General features: G+C 43.3%; 1 protein-coding gene across 1 annotated transcript in view; it reads left to right on the top strand.

The window, feature by feature from the left end:
- Positions 1 to 13,127, top strand: part of ZNF622 (zinc finger protein 622) — a 99,803-nt gene that overhangs the window by 46,876 nt on the left and 39,800 nt on the right. The window contains exon 4 of the mRNA XM_069219776.1: positions 10,393 to 10,555. Coding sequence (XP_069075877.1) covers positions 10,393 to 10,555 — 163 coding nt within the window. The remainder of the gene's footprint in view (positions 1 to 10,392; positions 10,556 to 13,127) is intronic.

Below are 13,127 nucleotides of genomic sequence, written 5' to 3'. Positions count from 1 at the left end.
TGCCATAATCCACCGTGCCAGAGGTTCCTTGCAGAGGGCGGAAAGAAGGGGTGACCCTACCTAATGCTGCGTGCCTAGGGGAACAGGGCCAACATCACCCGGTTAATCTTCACCACCACTGTGAGTGCTTCATAGACGCCCATTTGCAGAACTGGGGGCCAAGCCCTAGTAAGAGTAGTATCTGATGGGAGGTATGCCCATACAATAGTCGAATGTTTTTTTTCAGCATCTGTGGATAATATGGCACATTTCAGCTTGCACACTTCAGACTCACAGAAGCATTGGGTCCACGTATAGGAGAGCGCGGTATCTGCTGCATCCCAGCACCTTCACAGAAGGTGGCATAGGGCTCCATTAAGGATACCCTAGAAGGCCATGTCTGTAGGAATCCTAAAACAGGGAGGGTTGTCTTGGCATAAATTGCATCAGTCCCTCCAATACAGATCACCACTCCAATAAAATCAAGCTCCAGTAGGCCTTACCGTTTGCAGCCATTTGAAGAGCAGACACAGAAAGAAACTTGTATCAATCATAAACTTGTCTGCTGAATAAAAACTCAATATTGTTTGCCAGAATGCCAGCTCTGGCACTGTTGCTTAAATTAAGACTCTGGCTTACTTTCTACAAGGTTTGCTTTCATACCCACTGATGCCTGAACTTGGTTAATTGCACTGAGGCTTGAATGTTAAAGTAGTCGTCCTACACAGTACATAGTTGATGTGGTGTTTGTGCCTTCTGGGTAACTAATAGTCCCTTACAAAGGGGTCAGGGATGCATTGGTAATTTAAACCCCCTATTTGTTCTTCGTATTTTGACACACAAGTACTGCACCAAGAGAAAGACACTTTATGCTTAGGTGTTTAGTTCAACAGTCATATCCTGTTTAGCACAGGTACAATACCTTCACACAATATTAGTAAAAAGCATGCTGCTACCCATGAAAATAATATAAACATTTCTACCAGTAGAGGAAATATCATCTGGCTATCTAACATTCTAAACCCTACTTCTATGTGCTGTACAATGAGAAAATTGAGTAACAACTTGCATCTACAGTTTCTTAGGAGGACTCTGCACAGTACATTTTGGCGTACAGCAAGAAGCTGTAGTTCTCAGTAGCTTGGAGAGTGTTCCCTCAAAAGGAAGACCAACATTAGCTTGGTTCAGCTCCTCTCCTGTCATCTCTGACATGGCTGGTATCAGCTGTCCACATAAGACAGCATGCTGCAACAGTACGACAGTCTGTCAGTCTCTGTCCAGATCGCCTGGTAGTATCTAGTGCGATAAGATGGGGTGAAAGATCTCTCCTGTGTAAAGGCTGTTTGGGTCTTTTATATTTTGATCACTGATCTTATATGTTATAGAGAATTTCTTACATGGATCAATATGCCAGTCTTGGACACAGTGTTATAAACAAATATAAACAAATATGTCATGCACACATCAATTCAGACTACACTGTTTGTTATTATCATTAGGTGACCTTGAAATATAGATCTCAAAATGCTTGTCCCACACTGATTTTTCAGTAGCTGTTCTTACTGATGTTATAATCTGGAAGACTTGACACCTCTGCAGGTTCTTTGAAATATAAAGACTGACCGCGTCAACATCAAAGGTAGACATGCAAATGACCTGACAGAAAAATGGAGTACCAAGATCTTCTCTTGGGCCAGCTTCAGGGTTCAGGGACCCATGATGCAAAATACCAATATTTCTATTATATCTCTACAAGCAACAAAGCTGACTCTGCATCTTCAATTTTGAAAAACCCTGCATGTGCTGTTGTCAGAAAATACTGTACTTTTGCAAACAAATGTTGACCGCACTCAGTCCATACACCAAACCCAGGTGATCACTTATAGACTGATACTGAGAAGTTGAAGAACAATTACATTTCAGTAAGATGCCCTTTTAAGTACCTCAAAGCCTCTAAATTCAGACATCACTAGAGCACCGAAAAGTATGAGTATATAATACTGACCAGTTAACCAGAGAATACCACACCAGAGAATACTACACCTGCACCCTAAATACAAATACAACACCTCCTAGAAGTAAAACATGTCTAGAAAGCTCAACTGTTAAACCAGACTCTTCAAAGCCAGATCTTCCTGACAATCGCAAGCACAAATCCTGAAGGTCCCAAAAAGTGAGCATTGCCCTTTGGCACAGACACTTCAGACCCTAAGCAGTAATGAGACTTTGAAGAGGAGTAAAATTTGGAGTGGTAGGTTGGCAGACGAGCTAGTGCCTATGCTATAACCCTTCTAGAAAACTGTCCAGTTTGCCAGCAAGGCATCATCAAACCCCACTTAACCCAGTTACCAACTGAATGTTCTCCCTTAGAAAACGGATTTAAAAGAAGTGAAAGCTTATTTTTATACCTATTATATTAAGTAAGTTTTTAATAGCATAAACCGGCATTGCTAGGAATTAACCTGATTTAGTGCTTGCGGTGCAACTTGTTTTAGAGGCCGTTTTTGGAGAACTCTTACCTAGACCAGTTGAGCTGTTCTTTTTTTGCTATCTCTTTCTCATTTTCTATCTCATTCTCTCTCTCTCTTTCTCTTTCTCTCTCTCTTTCTCTTTCTCTTTCTCTCGGTCTCTTTCTCTTTCTCTCTGTCTCTTTCTTTCTCTCTTTCTTTCTTTCGCTCTCTTTTTCTTTTTCTCTTTTTCTTTCTCTCTTTCTTTCCCCCCCCCCGCCCCATACATGACATCTTCTTGAAGTCTCTGCTTGGGCCTTTTAAGGCATTTGTTATCGAACACTGCCTATCCCAGTCTTCCTGCAACTTCATGCAAGGAAACAAACTGTAGTCTACATTTTCCCATGTGGGACATTCCACCCAGTACTCCATTACTGGGCAGTCTCCATAGACCTCGAAATGTAGGTTTGAAGTGTGCTCTCGGTTAGCTTCAAGCCGCTTCTGCGTAGACCCTTTATTGTGAGTTCTGAGCATGCCGTTGGTTACTTAGGCCCATTTCTGTTTGTTCTGCGTGTACTTCTATTCAACACCAATTCCGCCTATGGGCGGAGCCCGTCATACATATCAAATACTGTGAGTTCTGATCTTCCTGTTTTGCGCACCCTATCTACTTCTGTATAGACCTTTAACTCAATTAGTGTGATTTCTGTGCTTATCTGTAGTTCAGTGTTCTATGTTTATCATAGGTTAGTGCCACCTTCCTTTCTGGGTAGATCTTACAGGCTCATTATTATGGATTGTAAGCCTATTGTTGGTGTTAAATCCACTTCTTAGTAGGCCTCGTAACTTCATAGCTATGTTCTTTGAGTGTACTGTAGGTTTAAGACCTCTCTGCCTCAGGTTAGGTTGCCTGACTCATAGACCTGCTGCTGTGGGTTCTGTGTTAGATTTTTTTTAAATGTCTTGTGAGGTGCAAACTTCTATTCAAAGAGTCTGTTGGTATAGAAATGTCAGACCATTTTGATGAATTGTTTACAATATGTTTAGGTCAAGTTTCTTCATTATCTGGTTGTTATACAAGTAGTAGGACCTTCTGGTTACAGGTATTGAGCCTGAAAAAGTTGAGTTAAAGTGTATGACGTGGTGATACCTCCACACTGTTTGATTGTTACCGTTGTCTATGATTTGTACTTCCTGATGAAAAGAAAGATGTTTAGAGTATGGCCTGCTGAATGTATAAGTCTTGTGACTAGTTGTTTCACATTCAGTGATTCTAGGTCAGTGATGATGCTTGATATGTAACTGCTGGTTTATTAAAGAAACTGTTTGGATGCCCTAAGGTACATAGGCTTGGGGTATCTGTAGTAATCTCTGCTACTAAGTAAAGGAGAACATCAGCAAAAGCTGGCTTGTGTGGGCATGGTTGATGGAGGAGGAAAGTTGACAAGACAGTACAGGTGAGTATTGAACAGGTTATTACTCACATTCTGAGACTACCATTTCTATGGGTTTTATACATTTATTTATTTAAGATGACTGCTAGATCTGCTTGGGCGGCTTCTGTATTGTGCCACATACCCACCAGGATAAACTCTATATCTGTATTGGTACAGCATCCCCTTCCAGCCAGGTTCAGTGATGAATAACAACTCAGGGTTCAGGTCAGTTAGAAGGTTATGGTTAAGATTCTGGACTTACTAAATAATATGGTAATACGTAGCATGCAAGGCAGCTGGTTTGTAAAGGGGTGAATTGCATTCTCTGTTTGCCAATGATAAGAGTTGCAGTTATTGAGGCAGTGACCGGATGAGTTTATTGATAATTGTGATTTAGTGTTTATCTATAGAGTTCTTGGTGCCACTTGATTCCTCCAAATATTTATCCTGTGATTCCTTTGACTAATGTAGAATAAGTGGGTTAATTGTTGATTTAGGAAGACTCAGTCCAGCAGAGTCCATTACTCTGTCCAGTACAATACAATACAATACCCATCAGAATATTGAGTACTGACAATCAACTCCAGTTCGAGAATGTCTCAAAGACCTGGCCATTTCAATCCCACTATAAACCTAAACTATTACTGAGCTCTGCAAGCTTGTAATTTTGTTGGAGGTGAACCCTCTCAAATGTTTTCATGGGGAGGTTTGATTCTCTCCTACAGAAGGATGAAAAAGAGGTCCTCTAAGTGTGAAATATGAGCATAATCCATTTAGTGATAGATAGGAAAGAAGAAGTGAAGAAGCCCATTCTGAATCTTAAAGTGCTTCAACAAATTTTCTTTCCAGAAAAAAACATGAACTTGTGATTATGCAGTTGATGGCACCCTTTCTAAGTCAAGGAGACTTCTTGGTCTTGTTTCAATCGACCTGTAGGATGCTTTTTCCATATTTTATTTGAAAAGCGCACTGAAGCTATCTTCGTTTAATGGTAGGAGATTCCCATTAAAAGTTCAAGGGGCCTCCTTTTAGCTTGAAATATGCTCTTAGATTTTAACTAAGTGTCTTTCAGCAATTGCAGCTCATCTCTGGATGGGTTGTATTTGTGTCTAAGTCCTGACAACTGGTTCCTGTCTGAACTATCGGGGATGCAAGCCACCCAATGTATACAGACCACAGTATGAGATTTCCATCAGTTGGTGGAAGTCTTCTTTGACCCCTTCTCCCTAGATTTATTATGCAGGAGCTATGCTGGACACCAAAAAATATATATTCTTTCCGTCTTTGAGAAGTGCCTGTTTCAGAGAAACATTTTAGAGATTAGGATAGATCCATGCTAGCATGACAGAAAGGAGCCTTGTTTGGTGGGGCTAATGATAGTCATTTTTTTCTGATTCCCTCATACTCGACTGCACTTGCGACCATTGCAAAAATGTGCCCTATATAACTGGGCCCACATTTCTTGTCAATTATAGTAAACAAAGTTTTTGGGTTTTCTCATGAATTGAAATCATTGCTTTGTTATATTAAACTAGAGAACACCTACAAGTGGTTTCTTTTGCAATCCGCACAGAATCGTGGCACAGTAATCGCGGATATGTCTCTGATGGGCTGAGGAGTTCAGTCTAGGGCATCTAGTGGAACAGTGAAGTGTTGTAGCAGAAAAAGATTTGAGTTCAGAGCCATCCTATCTTCTCTGTAGGCTTTTCTGCTAGTGTTCATAAACAAATATGTTTTACTCCTCAAAGTAAAAGGGAAACAAGGCTGATTGTCTTGTCTGAAGAGACCCAGTAGCTATGACTCTAGGGGATTCACTAGGGTTCAAGACTGTCAAATCCGCGCCTTCCTAGTGATAACAGCCAGCAGGCAGAACCCATGAGCATGCATTTCACAGGAGTCCATTTTTAAGAGCTTCATCCAGATGTCGACTTGATGTGAAGAGCCTGTTACTGATGTTTGGTGCCGAAGGAAACTGCAAAATGTTTTTGTACAATGCAGACTGCTACGTTTGTAATCTCTTGCGATCCCCTTGTGAGCCTTCTCTTCCACTCATTCCTGTGATTCCAATAATAATGAGTACATTCAGGGTGCCAAGGTCCCCAATAAATAAATGTAGTTATCTAATCTGTGAATGTCAAGTGCATCTTGCCAGATTTCCCTGCAGAAGCTGTTTGTTGTCTCATGCGACAAGAGGATTTATTCACCACAGCCTTGGCTTTCTCACTTTGATTGCTGGGCTCCTGAAGTTCTCAATACCTATATTTGAATTCGCCTCAAGACTGCATGAATACTCTGAAAGAGTATTGCTGTCCATCTACAAATTCTGATGCTTTAGGAAATGGAGGAGATTTTGCAAGTGGAACTGTTATGTCACAGCATTAGAACCTGTTGTAGTGTCACAACAAAGCAGTTGGTCGTTAGTAATTACATTTAACCAACCCTTCATAATTTTCTCTGAAGATTTGTAGGAATGCCTCCTTTTCTGCGTAGTCACCCACAGTGTTTGCCTTTTGCTGGACCATATATATTTTGCTGGCTTTAGAACTCTATGAATCTTTATGCCTGCTAACCAATAGTAAAGTGCCTATGATCCATCCCTTTAATACGTGGTCAAATTGATATTTTCCTAATTCTAGTATTTAACTTGCAGATAAGCCCTTAGTATAGGGTACAAAGTGTATCCAGGGCCTGGACGTTAAATGCCATTGGTGGACTGCAGCATCGATTATGCCATTCACTACAGAGGCAGTGCAAACATGGATTCAGATCTACCATTATAGCCTGACTAGCAATGTAAAAACTGCAGTTTATCCTGCCAATAAAATATTAAGGAAAAATAGCTTTTATAATTCTGCCTTTTCAGCCTGAAGTTCTTGGGGTGTTATTTACATGTATTCTCCAGCTACTCCCAGACTGTACTTGGATTTAGTAAGTGTGAAATTCCTCCCAGGAGCTACACCGTAGATCACTGTGATTAGCAGGTTGACCTGATTGGGCAGGGATGATTCCACTGAGCTCAGTAGGGTTGTTTGCCCCCTTTTGTTACCACAGTTTCAAATCCTACTTGACAGGTCTGCTGAGCTACATATAACACTTCAGAGGAAGGGAACAGTATGCCAAGACAACTCCTTGTATATCCACTGGCTGGTTGTTGTAGAATTTTGGTTTTGTCCTAGCAGGCCTCTGTCTCAGAGGCAGCCACTGCACCCACAATAAATCAAAAGTGGATTTTACTGTTATATGTAAAAGGCAACTGAGATTACCATGAAACACACCCTCAGAACCCTAATTTAATGCAGCCAAAGACTTTCCCCAGCAAGAAAATGCCCAAAGCAGGTAGGGTTTGGCCCCTGGAATTTTTACCCCATTGGTTAGGATGTGTCAAGGAGTAGTTTCCACCCACTAGATAGAGCCAGGTGTAAAGGTGGCGCCTCGAGGCACCCGCCCAGGAAAGAAAATGCTGGACCTGAGGACGAACAGAAGACGAACAGACCTATTGTCTGTGACCCAAGAGGAGCCATGAAGGAGTGGAACAGCTCCCTATTAGGCTCCGTATTGTACCCAGCAGAAAGAAGTGGATTCCAAAGGTCATAAAATTGACCTCCTTTTGAATCTACAGTGATAGAACGAGGTACAAGAGGCCTTTCCTGCAGCTGCCCAGCTGACCAGTAGCAACTGGACCTAGGTTGAATATTGCTGTCTGGTCTGTGCCATAGCTACCTGTGGATTCAGTTCAGGTTAATTTAGTGACTTTGAGTGCTCCCTGGCAAGGGTTGTGTTCTATTGTTAGAGGTGGGCAGTCAGACATTTTATAGTAGTGTATGTCTAGTTTAATGCTGGTAAAACAGTTACTAAACAATCGACTTCTAGGTGGAGCGTGGGACACCTTTGGTTCGAATATGCTAAAACAGACGAGTCCACCTTCAGGTTGCACAGGGACAGCAACTTGTAGGTCTGTGCATAACTTTTGTGCTTACCGTTGCTTATATTGGGGTGCTAGAGCAAATGCTATGGAGGGGGTGGGGGAGGGGGGCAGACATCCATACCTAACTTTTTTTTTATTTTTTGTAATTGAACGGTTCAGTTTACCTTTTCCTCTTCTGACACTGCTTTGATATGCTTCTAAGGGATGAATTCAGGAGGATCCATTCCTGGAGAAAGGAAAATTACTGTAACTATTAGTTCTCAAGTGAACAATGCTCCCCAGATACAAAAGCAACACCCCTTCCTATCCCACAGGAGATGATAGTTTCCTCCTGGAAAAAGAACCTGAAGTAAAATAGCTGCTAACGGGTGCTTAAGAGGTGATCTCTTGGTTCCAAATGACGCTCCACTCAAAATAGAATGGGTTTTGAGATGGGCACTGTTTAACTACATAGTTCTAAATATTTTCCCTGTTTGGTTCTCACTTTGTGTATTTCTGTCAAAAAGTGAAAAGTAGTTGGAAAACAACAGCCACTCTCCACGATTGCCTCAGCATTTGAAGCTCTGATACAACTATAATTTTGGGGCTGCAAATGGGAGAAAAATAGACTCCTGACAGGTAGAAGGGCAGCACTCCATTGGGGTGTCCTGCTAACTCAGGAGTGTGTCTCACACTAATACTTTCAGCTATCATACCTGGTGGAGCTGCTTTGACGCCGTGCCCATGGCATTTGGCCCAGAGTCCTGTGACTGGATTCCCACTTCACTTGAGATCCTGAGTGTTGCTATGAGGCCACTGCATGAGAATGAGTGCCCAGAGTGGAACTGGCCACCTGGGCCGTTTCCTGCTCCTTCGCCATAGCTGTGACCAGAAGTGTGGAGGAGGATTTATCAGCACTGGAAGTGCAGAGGTGCACAGCGTTGAGAGTTCTGATTTGTTTTTCCCTGTTTAATGATGATCATCCACCCAGGCTTTCTGGGGTTGGTGGGGGGATGGGGGGTGGTGGTGGGGTGAGGGGAGTGGTGGGAATTAAGCAGAGTTTACAACAGCCACTATGTTGCCACCGAAAGAGCACAGGATAAAGGAAAGAAGCAAAAGCAACTTTATGCTACGAATACCACCACTCTGTTCGGCATGTGGTAGAAATGAATAGGAATGCTTGAAGGAGGAGGTTGAATCGTTAAAACAAGATCCATATTTGAAGGGCACTACAAAGCACATTGCAGCCAGGGTTTACTTGGTTGAAACATAATGAGGCCACATTACCAAGCCTGAACATTAAGTTGATCACTTAGATTGCCGTAGAAGCACGTTTAAAAACTTGCTACAAGATGAGGCCAGTTCCCAGAAGAGTCAGCAGTCTGAAACCCGTGCGATAGATACACGTGCCTTCCTGAAATCAGTGGTAGTATAACTAAATTAAGGCACGTGCTACTAAGAGTTCTGAAAGTGCACTAGCTGAATTTGATATAAGTGGTACGCCATTTTCCAAATGAAACTTTCCTTGGTGGATCAACATAAAGTTTGTGCTCATTGTTAAAGCAGAGTTCCTACCTACAATGGCCTGAACTTCACTGGATTCACCACAGAAAATGTGCTGGTCGAACTGGGAAGTGTAAACGAGGGAGAACCTAAATAAAATACTGGTCAAAAGATGAGGTTTATTGATGACACATTCAGGTTTCACATTTATGAAGACCTGAATTAATCAGATTGGTGCGATGACTAGAACTGAAATGCGTGAAAAAAGGAATTTGTGCTTGTGGGAAAATAGTCCTTTACAATCTGAGTTGTGAATGGGGGGGGGGGGGAAACATAAATGTTCTTGACTCTCAGTTTAACAAGGGAACACCTAAACTCTTTATTAAGGCCAGACAAGATTGTGAGTAATGGGACACCCATTGTACATCCTACTATAACCTCGAGGGTTGTTATCAGACCAGCATTACTTCCTGTTATGGCTTGAGGGAGTGCGAGTGTGCGATGTTGACAGCAGAGCTGTTGAGTTTGTTTATTAAAGTGTTCCTAAGATGGAAGGGTCTACTTTTAAAACGTGTTTCTCCCTTCCCCACAACAGCCTCATTTTCTAAACTGAAGGGCCTTTTGCAAGAGTTTACTTTTAACTGATGTCAGAAAATGTCATACTACGTACCCATTGATGATATTTTAAACGTACTTTCTGTGGCATCAATCATGTAATTCAGCGTTGAAGTTCAGCTTGTTTTGTAGTTCGTAAAGAACGCTGAATGTCTTATCATAGTTACTATAAAGACGCAAAGCATAAAAGTAAAACAGAAAAAAGTGTTGTGATCAAAAATAAATGTTGGTGTTATGAAGTTTACCATGGTGCCAGGCAATAATTCTAAGGCTGTAACTCTACTGAGGTTCCCTCACTGGAGAACTGTAGTTACAGGTAAGTAATGTTTTTGTTTTTCTCTTGCTTGAAGGACTTTAAATATCTTTATCAATAACCAGTTAGCACTACTATTGAAGAACGCTATAGGCTTTGGTCAAGTTCTTTGCCAAACAAATGTGCACAAAATCTGTTATAGATTCCCAGAAACCACATTGCATCACATTTTTAATATACCTTCTTGTTTTTAAGGGGAGAAAGTTGGTGTTGGGAAAATCTGTCTTTGGTGCAATGAGAAGGGGAAGTCGTTTTATTCTACTGAGTCTGTCCAGGCTCACATGAATGACAAAAGCCACTGCAAACTTTTCACAGAGGGAGACGCAGCCCTCGAGTTTGCAGACTTCTATGACTTCAGGTAGGAGAAGCTTTCCTAAAACCATAATAGTGCTTCAGAATATCGTTGTATACATATAGCCTTTCTTGTGTTCTCTTCCACTCTCATTAGATTTTCTGCACACCATTTCTGTGTAGAGACCCAGTAACCAGGTTTATTTGTTGGGGGTTGGATGTACTTTTGGAGTGCTGGGATGCTTCCTACCATATACTGTTACACTGCAGCATTGTTTTCCTTTCACAGTCCACTTCCATATGCAAGACGTGTTCGATGGCATATGTTGCTGCAGATACACATGTTTGGCACAGTCCGCTGCCTGGTGTTGGGCTCGGAGTATTACAAGTTGTTTTTCTTCGAAGAAGTCTTTTTGGTCACAGGACCGAAGGACTCCTCCCTCCTCGGCTCCATTGCGCATGGGCGTCGACTCCATCTTAGATTGTTTTTTTCCGCTGTCGGGTTCGGACGTATTCCTTTTCGCTCCGTGTTTCGGTTCGGAAAGTTAGTCAGAATCTCGGAAGAAAGCGTCGGTATTGTTCCGTTCGGTATCGGGATAGTTAGGTACATCGACACCGATCATCGGAAGACTTTGGGGTAGCTTCGATTCCCCCATCGGGGCCTGGTCGGCCCGACCGCGTGCAACATCGAAGCCGATGGAACGGACCCCGTTCCGTTTCTGCCCAAAATGTCACAGTAAGTATCCTTATACAGATCAGCACTTGGTCTGTAACTTGTGCTTGTCCCCCGAGCACAAGGAGGATACCTGTGAGGCCTGTCGAGCCTTCCGGTCCAGAAAAACACTCCGGGACCGAAGAGCCAGGCGTCTACAAATGGCGTCCACGCCGACAAAACAACGTTTCGACGACGAAGAGGAAACATTCTCGGTTCCGGAATCAGAATCCGGAGACTCCGACGTCGAACAACAGCAACAAACTGTGATTAAGACGTCGAAAAGTAAAACCATCGACAAAACGAAAGCCCAGGGGACGCCACTGCCAACAGGCCATGGCTCGACCCATAAAACAGGCGACCCGTCGAAGGCGCCGAAAAAGGGCACGCCCATAGCGAAGACACCCGACTCCGGTCGAGGGACCGCCATGGAGCAACCTCGGAGCCGAGAAAGCGGCTCCGAGAGACAAAGACAAGATACCGGCACCGAAAAACATCGGCACCGAGAATCCATGCCGAAAGGAACAAAAATTCTGTTGGTGCCGAAACCGAAAAAAGATTCTCTCTCGGCGCCGAAAAATACCACACCTTCATCCTACTCAGAGGAACAAGGAATAAGTGGCCAGATGCACAGATTTGGACAAGAGCTCCAAAGTGTAGAATCAGACTACACACAAAAGAGACTGTACATCCAGCAAGACACAGGGAAGATATCAACCCTTCCCCCAATAATGAGGAAAAGAAGGATCAGTCTCCTCAAGGATGACGCACAACCACAAGCCAAAGTGGTCAAAAAAGTCACGCCTCCGCCCTCTCCACTACAACAGGCATCGCCGGCACAAACACCGCCACAAATGCACTCACCAGCGCAAACTACCATAAGTCAAGATGATCAGGATCAAGACGCTTGGGACCTATACGACACCCCTGTGCCGGACAATGATCCAGATTCATACCCCACAAAGACGTCACCGCCAGAGGACAGTACCTCATACTCACAACTGGTGGCTAGGGCTGCAGAATTCCACAATGTCCAACTGCATTCAGACCCTATAGAGGATGATTTTTTATTTCACACCCTCTCGGCTACACATAGCCAATATCAATGTCTCCCAATGCTACCGGGGATGTTACGGCACGCAAAACAAATTTTTGAAGAGCCCGTAAAATCAAGAGCCATCACCCCAAGGGTGGATAAAAAATACAAACCACCACCCACAGATCCAGTGTTTATTACTTCGCAGTTACCACCTGACTCCGTAGTAGTAGGGGCAGCTCGCAAAAGAGCAAATTCCCATACATCTGGTGACGCCCCACCTCCGGACAAAGAAAGCAGAAAATTTGATGCGGCAGGGAAAAGAGTAGCATCACAGGCAGCCAACCAGTGGCGCATCGCAAATTCTCAAGCGCTGCTGGCCAGATATGACCGCGCTCACTGGGATGAGATGCAACTTCTCGTAGACCATCTTCCCCAAGAATACCAAAAAAGGGCGCAGCAAATAGTTGAAGAGGGACAAACGATCTCAAACAATCAAATCCGCTCTTCACTGGACGCAGCCGATACTGCAGCGAGAACAGTCAACACTGCTGTCACCATAAGGAGACACGCTTGGCTCCGCACTTCAGGCTTCAAACCTGAAATCCAGCAGGCTGTCCTTAATATGCCCTTCAACGAAAAACAACTTTTTGGCCCTGAAGTGGATACAGCCATTGAAAAACTTAAAAAGGACACAGACACGGCCAAGGCCATGGGCGCACTCTACTCCCCGCAGAGCAGAGGCTCTTTCAGAAAAACTCCATTTAGAGGGGGGTTTCGTGGCCAACCCACAGACACCACCAGCCAACAAACAAGAACCACACCATATCAGGGTTCCTTCCAAAGGGGAGGTTTCAGGGGATATAGGGGGGGTCAATTCCCAAGGAGTAG

This window comes from Pleurodeles waltl, chromosome 2_2 (assembly GCF_031143425.1).
Source record: "Pleurodeles waltl isolate 20211129_DDA chromosome 2_2, aPleWal1.hap1.20221129, whole genome shotgun sequence".
NCBI lineage: Eukaryota > Metazoa > Chordata > Amphibia > Caudata > Salamandridae > Pleurodeles > Pleurodeles waltl.
This window is presented reverse-complemented; position numbering and strand designations above follow the sequence as displayed.